General features: G+C 52.6%; 1 protein-coding gene across 1 annotated transcript in view; it reads left to right on the forward strand.

Annotated features, from left to right (window-relative positions):
• Positions 1-9,766: 9,766 nt before the first annotated feature.
• Positions 9,767-19,901, forward strand: part of LOC117640456 (Down syndrome cell adhesion molecule-like protein Dscam2) — a 31,161-nt gene continuing 21,026 nt past the window's right edge. The window contains exons 1-5 of the mRNA XM_034376959.1: positions 9,767-9,806; positions 16,791-16,935; positions 17,309-17,460; positions 17,662-17,772; positions 18,484-18,645. Of these exons, the coding sequence (XP_034232850.1) occupies positions 9,767-9,806; positions 16,791-16,935; positions 17,309-17,460; positions 17,662-17,772; positions 18,484-18,645 (610 nt within the window). The remainder of the gene's footprint in view (positions 9,807-16,790; positions 16,936-17,308; positions 17,461-17,661; positions 17,773-18,483; positions 18,646-19,901) is intronic.

Below are 19,901 nucleotides of genomic sequence, written 5' to 3' on the forward strand. Positions count from 1 at the left end.
GTCGTGCCGAGGTCATCGTCGTCGTACTTATCATCCAGAACTTTGGTGAAGTTAGCCGGGCCGTGGTAAAGCAGGTCATATTTTTCATTGCACTCACCAGGATCCACAGGGTCCCAGACTGCTTCACCGTCGTTAGCGTTGAAACAGTACCCGTCGGTGAAATGGCAAGACGAACCCGATGGCAAAATTAAGTAATTAGTATTTAAATTTACTTGGACCCACCTCTCTTTCATCACAATTTTAGCGCTACCAGTGGCCATGACATTGTGGTACTTGTGGCCGTTTATCTTGAGGTCCATGGCATAACAACTGCCATCCCAAGCCACATGTCCACGCATCAAAAGCCAGTGATGAGTCGTGAAGTTGGTCCACAAACCTTTAAGTGGATTCCCATAAGTGGACCAGGTTTGGTGCAAGTGGGCGTTACGGCAAGCATTTTCACCCATATACTCAACCCAAGTTTGCACACCATCTTCCACCTCACCATAGCCACAATGGTAAACCCTGAGAGTAATTTCAACCTGACAAAACAGAACTCGAACCGTATTGAAGAGACGCTTTTGAATGATCTGAACGTCTTTCGTCTCCGGGGGCGGCAGGCGGTCAACCGACGGACAGTCAGCTGACCCGCGGAGGTCAATCAGGCTCACGTTCATGTGCGGACTGCTGCAGTCATAAGCCACGAAGGCTCGCACCGACGCGGCGTGGAGCGCCAGCGTCACGAGAGCACACACCAGCACATTGGCGAGACACGCCATGGCTGGGGAAGGGGGAGGGGGCGTGTGGCCGTGCAGGCAGCGGGGAATCCCAGAACGAGAACAGCACGACGCCCGGTAGTACCTGGAGTGCCAAACTAAATTTTAGAAAATAAATCTTACTACAAAAATCATGAGTAAAAAGAAAAAAAATTAACCTAACTCTTTCTAACTAACTAGCCTAAGGGGGACTACCAAACTTTCTACACTGTAAAACGCTAATGAACCCCGAGTAACCAAACTTACTCTTCTAAACGTAAAAAAATGTACAAAAATAAAACTTATTAATCACAGATAGCAAGACCACCCATAAACTAAAACCGGTTGCGCAAGGCCTAGTAAAAAGAAAACGCAGGGAAAAAAATCCAAACCTCCTACGAAAAATGAAAATTTTTAATAAAACGAACAACCCAAAAATGAAACGCGTGCGGGCACTTGGCGCACCACGTCGAGTCCCAAACAAACACGGCCTGTGATCGCCTCGAATCGTTATCTGTCGAAGGTGTCGGGGTCTCAGCATCCGCCACGCGTCCACGGCGGGCCGAGAGGTGTCAAAAGTCTTGTTAATCAGTAGTAAATCACAAACACCTTGCGGCCTACAAGGGTGGGAAGCCGACACGAAGGGACCAGACGGGGCGGTTATCGCCAAAGCCGGCCCAGGTAGGGCCGTCCTGAACACACTGTGCAGGGCTCGGTGCGAGCAGCGCGTCGGGTTGGGCTGGCAACGGGGCGAGGCGCGTGGCTCACTCGCAGAACTCTCTGAAAGGAAACTCTCTGACTCTCACAACTCAAAACTCGGACTGACAAACTCCACTCAGAAGGCGCGCGGATCAACTCTCGCAGGCGCTGGACACCGAGTGCCTGTGTGGGGCGGCCGCACGCACACAGACACATGCCACTGTAAAACGTGCACACTTGCACTCCTGGTACACTCACTCACACAAACACACTCACAGTCACACAGACTCGCGGCGCGCGACCCTGGCAACGCCTCTCAGACTCCCACACTCAACGGCCGGGACGGCCAGGGCGGGCCAGGTCCACCACAGCGACCGTCATCGGGACCCTCGTATCTCGCAAACAACAACAAGGGTGCGGAGGGGACGGGGCGGCGACCAGGAAGGGACGCGCGGCACACGGTCTCTCTCTCTCACACTTTCACACCAGCAGGTAGGCGACCCTACGGCGCGGCACGACGGCCAGCAAGACGCTCGGAACGGCGCACGGCGGTCTGCTCGGCGGGCCTTTCGGCGCACGGCACGGCAGGGTGCGGCACGGCAGGGGCTGCAGGCGCGAGAGGGCACGGCACGGCAGGGGCTGCAGGCGCGAGCTCCGGAGCGGCGCTGGGCGCGTGGCTTGGCTCGGGCAACGTGGGCACCTTGAAGGCGTCGTCAGCGGCGTCCAGCACAGGGAGCGGGGCCTGCAAGTCCGGCGGGGGAAGGGGGCAGGGGTTCCGCCTGTAGTACGGCTTGAGCTGCGTACAGTGGAACTTACGAAGTCTGTACCGCTTGTTCACCTTGATTCGCACCAAGTAAGAACTAACGCCAGTACGCTTCTTAATCCTAAAGGGCCCCTGAAACTTATAGTAAAACTTGGCTGCTTTCTTTGTACACCGACGGAACACAAGAACCAACTGGTTCTTTTTGTATTCCACGTGCCGGCGGCGGCTGTCAAAGTATTTCTTTTGCACCTCGTGAGCCTTCTGCAGGTACGTTTGGGCCTGCGCCCGCAGCTCGTAGTGCTGCGTCAACTTGGCGGCAGGGGGGAGGGCGCGGGGAAGGCACAGAGCGATGGTGCTCGGCAAGAGGGGGGCGTAACCGTACATCAATTCGAACGCAGAGGTCTTAAGGCTCATTCGCTTGCTTGCGTTGACTGCAAACAAACTCGGAGCCACCGTGTCTGGCCAATTCTCCAGACTTTCGTTACAAAACACAGTGATGCGTTCGGAAATTGTCTTGATGAGCGCCTCGGCAAGGCCGCTAGTGGAATGATGATACACAGGGGCGAACTCGATTTGAATGCCAAGGCTCGAGGTGAAATCACGAAACTCTCGCGAAGTCAAATTCGAACCAAAGTCACAAATCACTGTTCGAAAACAACCAAAAGTGAACAAATACTGCTTCATGCACTCAATCACCTCAACCGTTTTCAGTGTTTTCATAGGGTATGCTGACGCAAAGTGTGTGTAATTGTCAACCACCACACACAAGTACTGAAACTGAGATCGAGACATGGGCATGTATTTGTAATCCAAAGTAATCAAGTCCTGGGGATGGCGAGAGACGATTCCAGTGAGACGCCCTTCGGCACGGCCCTTATATTTCACACGCTGGCAGACTTCACACGTTTTACAATACTCTGCCACGTCGGCGCGAAGGGACGGCCAAAAGAAATCCTGAAGGCGTGCGACCGTTTTGGCGACACCCCAATGTCCACCCAAAAGCGAGTCGTGCCCTTCCTGGAGAAGCAAGGGGCGGATGTGCACAGGTACGAAGGGGGCCGGGCGGCTTGCCCTTGTAAACACTGCGCCGTCGATAAGCTGGAATCGGCGGGCCTGGCGGGTCGAGGCTTCGCCGGCAAGGAGAGCAGCGCGCAGGGGCGCGATGGAGGGATCCTTGTCCTGCTCCGCCGCCAAGTCTGGCACGGCCGTGGCAGGTAGAGGCAGGACCGCAGCGGCCAGGACGTCGTCGCGCAGGCGAGGGGCATGGAAGGGAAGGGAAGGCGGCTGGAGGGGGTCAGGTTGTCGGGACAAGGGGTCCGCGCAGGCGTTCTCGCTGCCCTTTCGGTACACGAACTCTATCGGGTACTCGGACAAACAAGCGATGCAGCGCGCCAGCTTGGGACCGGGGTTACGCATGCGGAGCACTGCGGTGAGGCCGGTACAGTCCGTGACAACCTGAAAGCTGTTGAGAGCTTTCAGATCGGACTGAAAGTGCGTCACGGCCTCCGCGGCGGCTAGGACTTCCAAGAAAAAGGCAACGAGTTTACGCTCAGGGGCAGTAGTCATACGCGACCAGTAGGCGTATGGCTTGTACACGCCGTCGTGCTTCTGGTACAGTGCACCGGCCAAGCCATCGACACTGGCGTCGCATTCAAGTCTGGTCTCAAGGGCGGGGTCAAAATGCATTCCCACAGCATTTTTGATGTCCTCAAAAATAGTGCGGACTGCTTGAACATGATCCGGCCCCCAAGCAAAGTCTTTACTAGGGTTGGCTGCGTCCGCAATCAGTTTTGCTTTGATCGAAAACCGAGGGACGAGCTTCCTGTGATAAGACAACCAGCCCATTGTGCGACGGGCCTCCTTTCGCGTTCGCACCTTTACCAACTCCTCGATGGCACGGAAACGGGCGGGGTTGGGGCGAAAAGAGCCGTAACTGCGATCGTGCCGAGACAGTCAACAGTGTCGTAAAAGAAGGAACACTTTTTATACGACAGGTACAGACCGGCGTCTCGGACGCGATCAAAAATGTCTTTGAGATTTTGAAGTAACCCTTCAAAAGTTGGGGACCCAGTGAAAACGTCATCAATGTACAGATAAATGGGGCGCACCCAAAGCAACCCTTTGAACACATTAGACAAACAATAAGAGAATTGCTGGACGGACTGAGCGGAACCCATAGGCAACCGGCAAAGTTGAAACACTTCGTTGCCCAAAATGAAGCTACAGCGTTGCTTGGATTCTTCCGTCAAAGGGAGTTGAAAGTAACCCGAAAAAAAATCAAGTTTGGCATAAAAGCGATGATGCTTCAATGCGTCAATCAAGTCTACAGCCTTAGGAAGAATGTAATTCATCCGTTTCAAATTTTGATTCAACAGCTTCATGTTGACAAGGAAACGATAGCGCGTCGGCTCGTCGGGGCTCGACTTGGGCTTGGGCAAGATAAACACGGGCGAGTTGTAAGGGGACGGGTTGCCACGACGGACTATACCTGCCTTCTCCAGCTCGGCGACGTGCTCGCGGGCAAACGCAAGCTCGTTCGGATTGAGCCGGTAGGGCGGGGCAAGGTCACCGTGGCATTGTCCTTCATAACCAGAGAAGTCTCGTAACGGCACGTTCGTGTCATTTCAGACAAATCGGAAACGAAAATGTCGCGATACGACTCAAGAAGCTCATCAACTTGCTGTCTTTGCTCCGTGGTCAAATCGGGGGACACATCAAACGCCGGAGGGGTGGGAGGTGGGGGAACGGCGGTAGGGACATACAGCTCCGTATTGTGCGACTGCTGGGGCCGGTCTCTGTCAGGGGGCCACGGGGGCTCGCCCACAGGGAAGGCCGGTTCGCACTCTAGCATGTTACAAGAAATAATTTTACCTATCCTCGAGCCTCTCGTAATTAACACATTGTCATCTGACAAATTACGCAAGACCAAGGACTTGTCGCGATCATCAATCACAAACTCCGATCGAATTTTTCGCAACTGCTCACGAAGGGACGGCTTGACTTGGAGCCGGCAGGGCTCGTCGACAGGTAGAGGGTGGGCCGTAAAGGGGACCCTCACGCAGCGGCCAGGTTTGATAAGCACGGAGCGCTCGGCAACGGCGGTGCGTTGGCTCGAGTAGACCGCAAGCGGGTCCAGCTCCGAGAAGGCCGGGGCGAGAGAGCAGGCCGCAGGGGACGGGGAAGGAGGGGCAGCAAGGGGAGGAGGGGGTGCGGGCCAAGGGGGCTGTGGAGGAGAAGGAAGGGGAGAGGAATCGGGCGGTGCCGACGGGGGCCGCGGGGGCGGCGTGGCGTCGCCACGGAACAACAACTTTACGTTCGTGATGCTGCATGTCACAGGTTCCACTGTCTGTGTGAAGCCACTGCAGGTAATTGTGTAATTATCCTGCCTGAAGTCAATGACGGACTTCGTCCCGTACAGCCAATCAAGGCCCAGAATGACTTCCTCACTTAGATTTTTACAGACAAGGAACGTGTGAGCACGCTCGCGATCACCACACTGTACCACTGTAGGGTAGGTGCCCGTAAGGCGTAACACAGAACCAGCCGCGGCGCGAAGGGTAGGCAGACTTTTATCAGTCAGCACCGCAGTGGCGGGCGGCAAGCGCGAGTCAATCACACTGAAAGTTGACCCGCTGTCCACCAAAGCTTGGACTTTACCACAAGGGAGGCCGATCTCAATTTTGAACTGAGTCCGGCGCGGGGGCGCAATGTTGCATGCTGCAGCAAAGGAGAGGGGCAGAGCAGACTCCGTGGCGGCGCGGCGCGTGCGGCGCGCGCGGCGACGGGACGCTTTGCTCGACCCGGTGCTGGACGCGCTCGTGTAGCCGTCTTCTGCACCAGAGGGTGGAGGTGGGGACGAGGGGGAAGGGGAGCGGGAGGGCGAGCGAGCGACCTGAGGAGCCTTGGGGCCTGCGAGCAGGTCCGATGGGGCTGCCTCAGCGTCAGGCACCTGCAAGGCGGCAAACCGTGTTGACACGGGAAGTGTGGCCTCCGACACCTTGAACACGGCGGGCACGCTGTGGCGACGCCGTGTTACCTGCGTCCATTGGGTCGGCGCAGAAGGAGGCTTATCACTAACCGAGGGCACGGCGGGCGTGGGAGCGGGTGCCGGCTTGGCTCCGGGCTGAGACACAGCCTCGGCTGCGCGCGCTGCGGCAGCGGGGCCAAGGGGCGGGAGGGGGACAGGGGAAGGCGTGAGCCGAGGGATCTGCAGCGACCGAGGGTGGAAACACTCGTAGTGGCCGCGATCCAGCGGTGGGAAAAACTTCAGAAAGATAACATGCTCGGGCGGGCCCAACGGCCGGTACACATATTTTCCACCTGGCGTGTACACTGCAATGATCACACCCAAAATGCGCGCTAACGCTTGCACTTCTGGCTCGGCACCGAAGGCGCCGTCTTGGCCCATGTGAGCTGCATACTCTTCTGGAGTAGGGGCCTTGTCAGACCCAGGAAGCATAATGAAAGCCCCGAAGTAATCCCAATTAGCCATAACCAGGCGAACTGCAGCCTGTCGCAGTGCAGGAGCTGCGGTTGGCGTTGCCCACAGGCTTGTCGCCACACTGGTAAACAAACAATTACCGTCCAGTGGCACCGACACGGTGCTCTTTATGGCCTCATAAGGAAGGTCCGGGGGCTCCATTGGAGGATCAGGTAAGGGAGGGGGTGGGGAAGGGGGAGGAGTAGCAGTGGGAAGCTGGGACGAGCCTTCCACTGCCGACTCTAGTTTTTTGGAACACCTGTCAGAGATTGAAGGACCGGGCACAACCGAATGGGATGCGGTCCCTTGCAATAGTAGCACTGCAGGGGGCGGCGCTGCTGGCCTCCCGCACCCTGCTGGCCGCTAGGGCCATTGAAGGCAGGGACGGCGAAGTCCCGCTCGGGGCCAGGGGCACGGTAAGAGGGATTAGTGGCGCGCGGCGGGCCTTGCTGCTGAGGCATGTTTGAAGTGTGCCACGGCACTTGGGGACCATACTGACCAGTGCCCACATACACACCATTTTGAACATAACCTCGCTGCTGGTTGTTATTGAACCCATTATTATAAGCAAAATTATTGTTATTATTGTTATTGAAATTATTGTTATTGTTAGCATTGAAGTTACTATTTGCATTGAAGTTATTATTATTGTTATTGAATTTATTGAATTTATTACGACGTTGTCCCTGGAAATTACCTTGGTTACCCTGATTACCAGACTGCTGTTGGGGCGCGGCTGCCACAGCATTGACCGCAGCAACGGTCAACTTTTCAAGCTTCTCAATAATTTTCTGCAGTGCGTCATCCGCAGTCGCAGAAGGCTTGGGCTGCGCGTCACCTCCAGCGGGCTGCTGCACTACCTGGGGCTGGGGAGCGGAGGGGACGGCAGGGGGAAGGGTGGGGGCGGGCACAGCGGGTGCCGCTACCGCGGGCTGAGGCAGGGCCGGAAGGGCCGGGAGGGCGGCTTGCGCGGCCGCGACAACCGGGGTTTGCATGGCAAAAGCTGGGGCCGGCAGGCGGTTCATCAAGTTGTATTGAGTGTGGGCGCGGACCGCAGCGCGGTGCGACGCCTCTAGCGAGTGGGCAGTTCGCAGGAAGGCATCCACGGTTTGGTAGTCACTCGGCCGAAGCGCCGCGGCGACGGACAAGTCTACACCCTTGTGGATTTCCTGGATCTGCTCCGCCACATCAACAATACCAAGCTTTTGACACAACTTGAGAACATCCTGGGCGTACTGAGCGTAGCTTTCAGACTCCTTTTTAATGCGAGTCTGAAGTTGATCGCGCAACTGCTGCTTATCAAGTATAGTAGGAAAGGCTGTCTCCAGAGCGGTACGCACGGCCTGGTACTTAGCATTTGCAGCGACGGCAGGTTGTAAGGCGTCCTGCTCACGGAGCGTGCGCGTCACGACCGTATGAGCAGAACCCGTACAACAGTTTTCCAAGTAAAACAACCTTTGTTCTGGTGTCACATCGTCGTACAGGCCAAGGAGACGATCTAGGCGCGACAGGAACTGAGCGCACTCCTCGTCCGGGGCACCGCCGAACTTTGGCAGTGCGGGAGCAAACGACAACAACGGTGCCGCCATGACGGGCGGTGGGGGTGGGGTAAGAGTCCGGGAGCTGTGAAAATCGTCCCACTCGGGCTCGGTGGACGTAGACTCAAATTCAAACGACGCCGGTGGGCTGAACTCGGACTCCTCGAAGTACGAAAGCTGGCCGAAAGAAATCCACGAAGAAGTGCTGCGAGAGAAGGACGCGTGTCCGGCAGGGACAGGCGACGGGACGCCGAAACTCGCGGCAGGAGAGCGGTCGAGCGCGGTGCGCGGGCGAGGCGCGGAACGCGAGCGCGACGGGGCTAGGCGCGAGCGACGGGACGCCGAGCGAGGACGCGGCGACGCGGAGCGTGGCCGGCTAGGTGTCCACAGTGAACACAGCGGCGGGGAACGCAAGCGTCGCGGTGACGCGGAGCGCGAGCGTGGCGACGACGAGCGTGAACGCGGCAACTGAGAAAGCGAGTGCAACGACGATGAACGAGAGCGCGGCGACGCGGAGCGCGAGCGCGGCGACACGGAGCGGAAGCACGGCTCGGAGTCCGAGCTGGACGCGTCGCGTGGGCCCGAGCGGCGTGAAGAGCGGCTAGGCGCTGGCGACGAAAACTCCGGAAACGGAGGCGGCGGGGAGCTAACCGGGCGGCCGGCCGTCACGGGAGACGTGGCGGGCGACAGGGCCTCGGCAGGCAAAAGGCGCGGCACCCTGTGCCGTAAAGGAATGAGCGGACGTGATACGAACGTGTAGTCCGCGGCACACAGGGAAAGCGACGCAACTAAATCGCGGACCGCGTCGCGGACTTGCCGGGCCGACAGGCCTAACGTCGGCAGGTAGTCGAGGAAGGCGACGAGGGCCGGCAGAAAAATACGCGGCTTACCGAACTCGGTGGCCGGCGTATCAGCGGGAAAGAAGACCCAAGTGGGGCCTTCGGCACGCGGGCCGGTCTGCGCGAAAAAGCGCAGCGCCTGGGCGCGCTTGGCCTCGCGTTGATTCGGCTTCAAAAACGCCGATTCAAGGGACTTGTAGCAGCTGAGCAAGTGGCAGGCTAACGCATCCGCGTGTTTAAGACTAACCGGATAGCTTTCCGAAAGGACGAAGTAAGGTTCGTCCGTACTAGGATTAGAAATATTAGCACGAATAAAATGGCCGATCACGGCGTCGACGGGCGATTCAGTCATGAAAGCGCACGCTCACACAGTCACAAAAAGATCACAAGCACAGGGTAGGAAAAAAAATTTCCAACAATTTCACCAGAACACAACACAAGAGACACTGTCACAATTTCACGACACTCAAGGCACAAGGTCACTTTTCACTTCACACAAAACACTGCGGCGACACAGACACAACACAGTCGAAAATGGACTCGGACAGCGACACAAGGTCCCCAGGCCGAAGGACCAGGGAAAAAAAGGGGGGCTGAACACACTACCAAGCCAAATAGGACATCAAGTAGGCCGATGCACCATGTTGTGAGGGCTAGCCTCGTGGCCGCGGGTTCTTGATGTGCAAGTGGTGGTAGCGTGTCAGAGTTCAAGAATGGGGGAAACTACTCAAGAAACACAAACACCAAAGATAAGTGACTTCCAATCTATTCTTCAGAAATAGCAAACGGTGGTTCAGTTTAGTACAGTCACTACAGGGCTGAGTCCTAGACCTACCTATTCTAGCACTAAACCCAACCTAACCTTGAGCTCTGACTAACTCGGCACTCCTACCGGGTCGTACTCACACGTCCAGGAGGGTCTCGCTGAGAGGTGCTGCCCGATGCTCTGCTCGGCTCACACTGACTCTGGAGCCCGACCGCAAGGTCCTCGAGGGCTCGTTTTGGAAGGGAGAACAACCCTCTTATCTAGGGCCTAAGGCCTGGCTCGAGAAGCAGCGTGCGAAAGTAGCTGCGGAGCTATTCGGAGGCGCGACTACCCAAAAGGTGTGAAGTCGCCCGGGCTCGCTGGCGGGTGGGAACCCGTCGTGCGAGCGACTGTTTATTTAGGGCGTGCCTACGCCGATCGAGCGCATTGGCTCGTTAATCAGAAATAATTAATAAAACGAAAATAAAGCGAAAGTAAGTTTACAACAGCTGCCCTGCTGGCTGCCCTACTGGCCCACTAAAGTCTCCAGGGACGTTTTATTCTGTCTGCCCGCGAGGGGGTGTCTTGTTACGTCAGGTGTCAACCAAGGTATTAACCTATGTGTCAACCAAAGTCTCAGTAAAGGTGTCAACCAACATTTCTGACAAAACTGTCATCGGGAACGCTACTTTTGGTAGTATACCTCCATTTGTGCAGTCTTGCGTGGTTGGTGAGTGCAAGTGCAGTCCAGTGTTTCGACAGTTGCATCCTTTTAAGGACGTTAGTCTGTCAAAACGGTAGACGATGATAGCTAGACAACGCGGTTTGAGGATTTTGTGACCTTCTTTAGTCTCTCTACGTTTTTGGCAGTGTGTGGAGTCGGTCGTGCGTTGCGAAATCTGGCGAGTGGGTGCTACGTGCCTCACTTCATACGGAGCCGATACAATTATTGTCAGTTGGCGTGCTTGACGCTCGCCCTGGCCCCATTCTCTCTCTCTCCTCTCTCTCTCTCTCTCTCTCTCTCTCTCTCTCTCTCTCTCTCTCTCTCGCTCTCTCTCTCTCTCTCTCTCGCTGTGGGAACGCTGCGCCAGGAATGCTCTCGTTTGCTGTTCTTTGTGTTTTTCCCAGTTGTCGTTTGCAGCAGTTTATTTTATTTTCTTTTTTAAGTTAAACGGGGGAAGAAAAAGGGGTACAGTTTGACATGCGCCGTGCATTGTAGGCGCGATCGACATGTTGCTGGCTTGCGCTGCGAGGGCTAAATGTCATTCACCGCTGCTGCACACACTACATCGTCCCTTCCTCTCCTCCCGTCCCCGTTCCTCTATCTCTCTCTCTCTCTCTCTCTCTCTCTCTCTCTCTCTCTCTCTCTCTCACACCCACACCCCCTTTCTCCCTTTCCCCATCCTCCTAATGAACGCCTGGCTCGTTACCGCGTAGGCGCAGGGCAACGACGTACAAAAATAAAATAAAAAAAAGATGGCTGCAAAACAAAAAAAAGCGAATAACAGAATGGAGGGGAAAATAAACAAGTTCATAATATCTCATTTAGCGCGGCGCATAGCAATACGCGACGGGGAACAGCGCCGGTACGCGCGGAAAGGGGGCAGGCGGGAAAAAAATCTAAGTAGGGAAGGTGTGAGGGAAAGGAGAGAGAGAGAGAGAGAGAGAGAGAGAGAGAGGTGATAGAAGGACAAAATAAAGCGAGAGGAGGGCGCCGCACGAGGCGTACGACGCACTCGCTGCATTTTCAGCCCGAGGCGGCAAAACGGCACAATTCAGGCAGAGGGAGACGAAAAAAAAAGATGCAAGTGTGTGGGAGGTGAAAAAAATAAAAATAAACGCGAGCTACAACGGGGCGGTGGTGGGGGAAAGATGACTTGGTAAACGGCCTGGCAGCACATATTGCGGTCCGCAGCGCGTCAGGCACGTAATTAGCGGGCCGGCACTCTGTCGCAACTTTAATGAAACAGAGGCATGCATCATCAAATAATGTCCTTGCGCACTTTATGTGCCTCGCACGATTAGGAGCGGAGGCGGCGCCACACTGTTGGAAGGAGACCGTGAAGCAGTGTGTGCGAATTTTTCGCCTGTAATGAACGTAATGATGAACTTACTTATGAATATAATGAACTTAGTTATGAATATTATGATCTTAGTTATGAATATAATGAACTTAGTTATGAATATAATGAACTTAGTTATGAATAAAATGAACTTAGTTATGAATATAATGAACTTAGTTATGAATATAATGAACTTAGTTATGAACATATTGCATGAAGTAATGAGCGTTATAATGTAGGATAGAATGTGTCTTCCTTTTGTGACACGATGTTGCGTTGCCTTGCACTTAATGTTTATGTTCATTTTGTACGTGGTGATGCACAGTTTTAAGGGGAGGTTCTACTGAAAATATTGCATATTTTCAAAGATGCCCGAGTGTAGAAATGTGGAGGTGTATAGTAAAATAGTTAATGTCAAAATAAATTTGAGCTACTTAATCGGAAGGCGTTTTTTCGAGGGCCTAAGATATCTTGGAAATCGGCCTAGCAAAGCACATATTGTTCTGGACATCACTGCTTTAGGCTCATTGCAATAAAGCGGGCATCGGCCACTGGTCCAACTTTATTTTGATACAGTTGCATTCTCATCAAAATAAGTCACTATATCGAACATTTTACATGTGCTTCGAACAGATTAGAGCGGAGCGCACACAGCTGTATGGTAATGGAGACCTGAAGCACGTGTTTGTCGAATTATCGCCAAAAAGTAATGATCAAACTCAGTTATGAATATTAGATGAATCAGTTACGACTTGTGCATGAAGTAATAATTCTCTATAACTGGTGGAGTAGGTATGTGCTTCCACTTTCGTGAACGATGTTGCTATGCCTTGCAACTTACAATGAATATGTTCCATTTGAGAGTAGATCAGTGCCTCCTTAAACTTGTGTACCGTCGTGCCCAGAATTGTGCGTGAATTTGCATAAATTTATGCATTTTTACGCATGCTATTATGCAAATTCCACGCATGCACAAAATCGTGCAAGCTGCACGCACAAAATTCTACCTACACATTTGATGTGCGAGTTGGCAACATTGTTGATAATCCCTTTAAATGCCCTTTTTTAAACTACTCAGTTGAAACCTTTAGCCTCCTCGAATCGATCTCGTCGTATTGAAGTCGTTTGAAGTGAGTTGGCCCTTGCATCGGTCAGCCATGACGCCTGCGCAACGACGGGTGGGCCGTGCCGCCGGGCACGTTTGCGTGGCGCGTTGCCTACGCTGGGATTCACAGGCGCTTCACAAGGCTCTCTGTCAGACAGTTCGTTGCTGTTTCGGACTCGTAGCGGAAAATCATGCTCTCTCGATGTCTTACGGTGATAGGCTGCGCCAACACATTACGATGGCGACATTCTTCACACTGTTTTACGAAAGAAATTCGACAAAATATCTATGGTGTGGAGGTAAGTTTCGAAGTCAGCTGCGCCAATTCGCGAGACTTCCACCACGATATGTAGAATCTTCATGTCACTCCGAGACTGTATGGGTGGGGTGGGTGTTGTTCAGAGCCTTCATAATTTACTTCCGATGACAACCCCCCTTTTTAAATCTAACGCAGCGTGGAGGTTTTTTTTTGTATCTTCCGCAAGATTGTAACACCGCCTTGCCTTGCGCCAGGAGGGAGGGAGGGAGGGGGATCCTGCTTGCGCTGCAGCCCCGCTCGGCGGGCCATGCGGGCAGATGCAATCAGCAAGGTGTTTCTTTGATGAGCTTCTTTTGGGGCGCGTCATAATGGAATAATTTGGTTCCGCTTTCGTCCCCCTTACCCAATCCACCGCACCACTCTCTCTCTCTCTCTCTCTCTCTCTCTCTCTCTCTCTCTCTCTCTCTCTCTCTCTCTCTCTCTCTCTCTCTCTCTCTCATAACCCCTCCGTATCCCCCTCCTGCAAATCTTTCAGCCTTGACCAGCTTGCGAACGGGCGGTCTTCGAACCCGACTTGTAGCTCAATGTAGGATCAACTAACTGTAGTGCTACACCGGTAAAACTCAAGCGTAGTTGTATGCTTGATTCAAGCATACAGATACGCTTGAAGACTTTACGCTTGACGTCAAGCGTAGAGAAGAAATTCTCCTATGCATTTAGATAGGCGGGAGAGGGGCAAAATGGAGAACTACGCTTGAAGCCGAGCGTAGTTCTACTACGCTTGAAGAAAGGCGTAAAACTACGCTCGAGTTCTACCAGTGTACTCTTAAGAAGGGGCATAACAGTTACAAAATATAAGTGGTTGGGATAGGCTTGTCTTGCTAGACGCAACACGACTTGATCATTACCCGTCATCGAACTCGATTGCACTCAACTCTTCTGAAGTGTATCTTCCATGTTCATCGAACAAAATTCCACGCTTTTCCAGTTTGAGATGCATCACACAACGTTCGACGTTCACTGTATAAAATTCCATACTTTCGTACGGAAAATGTACAGACGAAAAATGGTACACGGAAAAAAGTACGGAGCGTCCGTACTTGTCCCATAAGAACTAATGTAACCGAGTACGGAAAATAGTACAGAAGTTCAGTAGTATGAAAGGTACGGACGGTCCAGGCAAATCATTGACCAGACATGTTCCGTACTTTTTTCTCTACTTTTTTCTCGCAGTGTATTCTCGATGGCTGTGATGACGAACCAGACCCTCGAAGCATCCAAGCGAGCGCAGGCATCGAGTGTCGGGACTAAAGCCTTTCCGCGCGTAGCGGAATCACCGGACGGAGAGTTCACGCCGTCGTATTGGATTACATTAACGCAGCGCTCCGAACACTTAATTAATTAATACGCTTTCCGGGTCAGTGCGCCGAGTGCAGCCTGGCTGATGTGCAAGGCAGCATGCGCCCGTCAGAGTGCGTCTCCAGTGTAGCGCGTCGCTGTGTGGTGCGTAGTGTAGCGTACGGCGTGCAGTGGCGTGGCGCTGCCTGTCCTGGCGAAGCGGGGTGCGCACAGTGTAGTGGGCCAGAAGACCGGCGGAGGCGGTCGAAATCATAGACGCGTTTTGAGCTCCAGAGTCGCTAAATGGGACTCGAACCGAACGTGTGACCCCACCAATGGAATGCTCTCCGAACGAGGAATCCATTGGTGGGGTCACACGTTTGGTTCGAGCCCTGTTCAGCACTCTGGAGCTCACAACGCGTCCAGAGTTTTGGCCGCGTCCACCGGCCTTCTGGCCCACTGTGTGGCGGGGTGCAGCGTGGAGCGCAGGGCCACGGGTGGCGGCCGATCGCTTCATCCGAAGATGAGACCAATATTCCGGCGACAGCCATGGAGCAATAAAAAGAGATCGACGGAGAGCACCCGAGCTGTGGCGAGTTATAGCGTCCCATCGATTCCTCCTTCTTCCTCCTCGCTCTTTTGCCTGCCTCTCACTCACTCTCTCCTCTCTTTCTCTCTCTCCTCTCTCCCCCTCCCTCTCTCCCCCCTCTCTCTCCCCCCCTCTCTCTCTCCCCTCCACTGCCTCTCCCTTTCCGTTCTCTTCATTTCCGCCTCCCTCTTTTCCCTTCCCTCCTCATCCCCCCCCCCCCTCCCGGCCGGAGGACGGCGAAGTGGAAAATACGAAAGTGGTCCGTCCGCCTCGCAGCAGGTGACACAGAGAGCAAACAATTTTCCGCCGCTGCCCCACGAAGATGCACTTCTTCTCCTTTTTTTATGGCACGAGAAAAGTAACAAAAACAGATAAAAATGGCACCGGAATCTTTCTTTTCGGCCGGCGGGATATTGATGATGAAAGGTTTCCTCGGCAGGTTTCTTTTTTTTTTTCTTCTTTTTGTTCTTTTGGAAAGTAATTATTATCATCATTTGTGCCGCCCGCGGTGCGACAAAATTATCGCGGCCCCCACTTTTAAAGCGGTGACTCCCGATGCGAAAAGCAGCAGGCCCTCTTCGGCCTATTTGTTTATATGTTTCAAGTTTATGCCGCGCTGGCGTGGAATTTGTTTTCTTCCTTGGAGATGGTTGTGGATAGTTGCATACATTGACACCAAAACTAGACATATAGGCAAGCGGAGAAAAAAGTAAAATTGTGTGTGTGTGTGATAGAGAGAGAGAGAGAGAGAGAGAGAGAGAGAGAGAGAGAGAGAGAGAGAGAGAGACAGAGACAGAGAAAGGCGGCAGCGCGCGAAGGGCCTCTGGTTAATTAATAGCGCGGCCCCCGCGCCGAGATGAGCCACGCTGCTGCACTGTGAGTCTGCCGCCGTGGACCGCACCACCGCGGTCGGTGCGCAAGTGACTCGACGGGAAGTTGGCGGAGCAAAAACCCGAGGCAGAAGCCACAAGAAGGGAATGCTGATCACTCGGCGCGGATCGGGAATAAAGTGGAGATTGCATCAAGGGAAACCACATTTTATAGTTTACAGACAAATTTCGAGACTTGAGCTTTCATAAGCTTTGATGATTGCAATGTGGAGACGTTCGAAATGGATTTGGTTGACCTAACTTTGCGTTTGGGATGCTCACCTCTACGTTGATCAGCGGAAAGAGCAATTTGTAAAATTCGCCTCAGAGATGAGTAGTTAAAATTGATAATTCACATAGCCTGTACACTGTACACGCTTAAAACCTTACGAAGTTTTTTGATCATACGTAATACGAACTAATGTCCTTTGTTATACAAAGAAATAGTTCGTCAATTACGAAGTATTTTCTTTGTAAGCTTGTGTATGCTCAAAATACTTTGTTAAAACAAACTACTTTTCTTTGTAAGGCCTAAACTAGTTTGTAAGGCTTTCTCAGTTCAGTAACTATGATTATTCATTAAACTATGGATCTTTCTTGTCCAAGTTTTCTGTTTGTTTTTTGTTTTGTTTTTGTTTACTTTCCACTTCCACACTCTGCCTCCTCCCTTTCCAATACAAACCACACTCGCTGCTTCCCCACCCCTTCCCCCTTTTTCGTAGGCCTTCTGCAGTTCGGTACTGATTTGATCCCTGTCCTCGCTCCGCAGATGCCCCGCCCGTCCTGCAATACAGCTTTATCGAGCAGACGCTCCAGCCCGGGCCGTCTGTGTCGCTCAAGTGCTCGGCCGCCGGCCAGCCCACCCCCACCATCTCGTGGAGCCTGGACGGCTTCCCGCTGCCCACCAACCACCGGTAAGGCCAAATGCCCCTGTATTTCAGTGTACAAACTAGTGAATTCCAGTGTAAAAACCTTTGAATTCAAGTGTGAAAGCCTTGGGCTCAAGAGTAAAAACCTTTGAATACGAGTGTTAAACCGTTTGAATTCACGTGCTTAAAAAAATCATTTGATTCAAGTGTAAAATCCTTCCAATTCCATGTGAATATCGGATGAATTTCAATGGGTTGCAACCAAATTTACTTGAAATTATGTGTACACCTCGCCAGGTTTTGAAGGATTTCTTGAAATTTTGCGTATATTTCATGAGTTTTCGAGGAACTTCCTCGTGGTGGCGACGCTTTCATTGTCAGTTACTTGACGCCATTGCTCAACCTGCTGCCTGTTCAGGTTCCTCATCGGGCAGTACGTGACGGTGCACGGTGACGTCATCAGCCACGTCAACATCAGTCACGTGACGGTGGAGGACGGCGGCGAGTACCGCTGCGTGGCGGAGAACCGGGCGGGGCAGGCGCACCACGCCGCCAGGCTCAACGTGTACGGTAAGTACCTGCCAAAAAAATGTACATTGATAAAGTTTGATCAATTTTTTTTCCCTCTGTTATTCATGTTGTTTGTGCTTTGAAAAAATTTGACTGTTGTCAACACAGTGGAACTGAAGTATGTTTACTATGTGCGAACGCTCACACCTCAAGAGTGAAAGCACTGCTACGGGGATGCTGACCGTTTTGTCGTGATTGCAGGCCTGCCCTACATCCGGCAGATCCCCAAGGTGACGGCCGTGGCCGGGGAGACGATGGAGATCAAGTGTCCCGTGGCGGGCTTCCCCATCGAGGAGATCAAGTGGGAGAGAGGTGCGCAGTGAGGTTTTCGGTGCATGCTTGAATGAAAGCGTGGTGCTACTCTGAAAATTTTAGTGTGTACTCAGTACTCTTTACTCATTACACACCTAATGCTCTGTGTGTTCGGTTCACACTTCAGTGCTCTGTATTCATTACCAGTGCTCTGTACTCAGTACACACACAAGTGCTCTGCACTCAGTATACACGTAATCGCTCTGCACTCAGTACACACACACGTAAGTACTCTGCACTCAGTGCACACCCAAGTGCTCTGCACTCAGTACACACACAAGTGCTCTGCACTCAGTACACACCCAAGTGTTCTGCACTCAGTACACACTTAAGTGCTCTGTACTCAGTACAGACTTATGTGCTCTGCACTCAGTAACTTGAGTGCTCTGTAGTCAGGACGCACTTAAAGTGCCCTGAACTGAGAACACACTCAAGATTTCAGTGTACACCTAACTTTTGCCAGAGCAGCCCGCTGACGATGTTGCGTTGCAGGGAGTAAGGGGAAATAGCTCCATCCAAATTTGTACACCAAAATTCATCAAACATGTAAAATTTATTTAAATTTATCAAATATGTAAAATTCATTAAATTCATTAACATTAAAAAACATTATTGCAATTCCTCTCAAAACTCAGTAGGTTTCATCTGAATTTCATTGAAGTTCAACTGAAATTGATCACACTGAAATTGATAGTGATTTCCCGTCGGCAGGGAGCGCGGAGCTGCCCGAGGACCTGCGCCAGAAGGTGTTCCCCAGCGGCGTGCTGCAGGTGGAGCGCGTGCAGAAGGCGGCGGACGCGGGGCTGTACACGTGCACGGCGCGCAACAAGCAGGGCCACACGGCCAGGCGCAGCGCCGACGTGCAGGTCATCGGTAAGGCGAGCTTGCCACCCACTGCACTGGTAGAAAAAAAAAAGCACTGAAAATTACGAGTTAAAATGTATGGTCAATTACCAACCGCGCTACTTGTAGAAAAAACATCTTGTAAAAAGAACAAAACATCAATTTTATACCTGGACGTACGTTGCTGACTATGGTCGTTCCGTAAATGTTTTCTGTACCAGTTTACACAATGAAAGTTTTTATGGCGCGCTATATTTGTAGTCCCCTCGTGTATGTTTATGCATCGAGGGTTTCTTTTTCGTCTCTTAACCCATCCCATCGTTTAAAGCGTGGGCTTCATCGGTCGAAGCTGTATTACTTGTTGCGTTTCTTCGTGAAAATATCCTAGTGATATACTTTTTTTGGTAAAGGATGTGTACTAACATTTCATCTTTCTCTTTTTTGTGTTTGTGTGATTTGATCTCTGATTTTCTGTAACCTGCATCATTTTAGCATCCGTCGCTTCGGTTGGGAAGGCAACCTCGAAGTAACAATCCCTTTTCTAACTGATCCCTTCCTTAAGGACCTTGCATCAATTTCTTTATATTTTCGGTCATCCTTTCCAAAGGGCAGTTATTCATCTTGAAAAAAGTGTTATCTGGAGTGCTTACCTAGTAGTTATTCCTCATACGTACTGGTCCTTAAATATGATTGCATACTCAAGGATAGCACTTACCATGACTTACCTACCGCGAAGTTTGTTCTCTAACTAAAAGTCCCTTGCTTTAACCTTGACTTTAACCGACTCTCTTTCGCAAAACCTCTTCGTCCGCGAAATGTGATCTCTTACAACAGTATCCTCAAGTAACATATCCTTTCGTAACTCTTTCGCGGCCCAAAGACCCAATGTCGAAGATGGCCATTATGTCGTATTTCAATCGGATTTCCCCGGGTTACCGCCTGATTATTACATTCCAGTTTCTGGTATGAATTACCAATTTGCTGTCAGCCTGATTACCCATCAGTCAGTCCCTACCCCGTCTAACAGTGTAGCGGTGTGTTGTCCAGTTCCTCCCAAGCTGAGCCCCTTCGGGCCGCCGCTGTCCCTGCACGTGGGCGAGCGCGCCTCCATCACCTGCTCCGTGGTGTCGGGCGACCAGCCGCTGCAGCTGCACTGGCTGAAAGACGGGCTGCCGCTGGAGGCGGCGGGCGAGCCAGCCCAGGGCCGCGGCCGGGGCGGCGCCGGCAGGGTGGTCCAAAACCGCGTGGACCAGTACAATAGCATTCTCTTGATCGAGAGCCTTTCC

The sequence above is a fragment of the Thrips palmi genome, unplaced genomic scaffold, assembly GCF_012932325.1.
Source record: "Thrips palmi isolate BJ-2018 unplaced genomic scaffold, TpBJ-2018v1 HiC_scaffold_12, whole genome shotgun sequence".
NCBI classification, from domain to species: domain Eukaryota; kingdom Metazoa; phylum Arthropoda; class Insecta; order Thysanoptera; family Thripidae; genus Thrips; species Thrips palmi.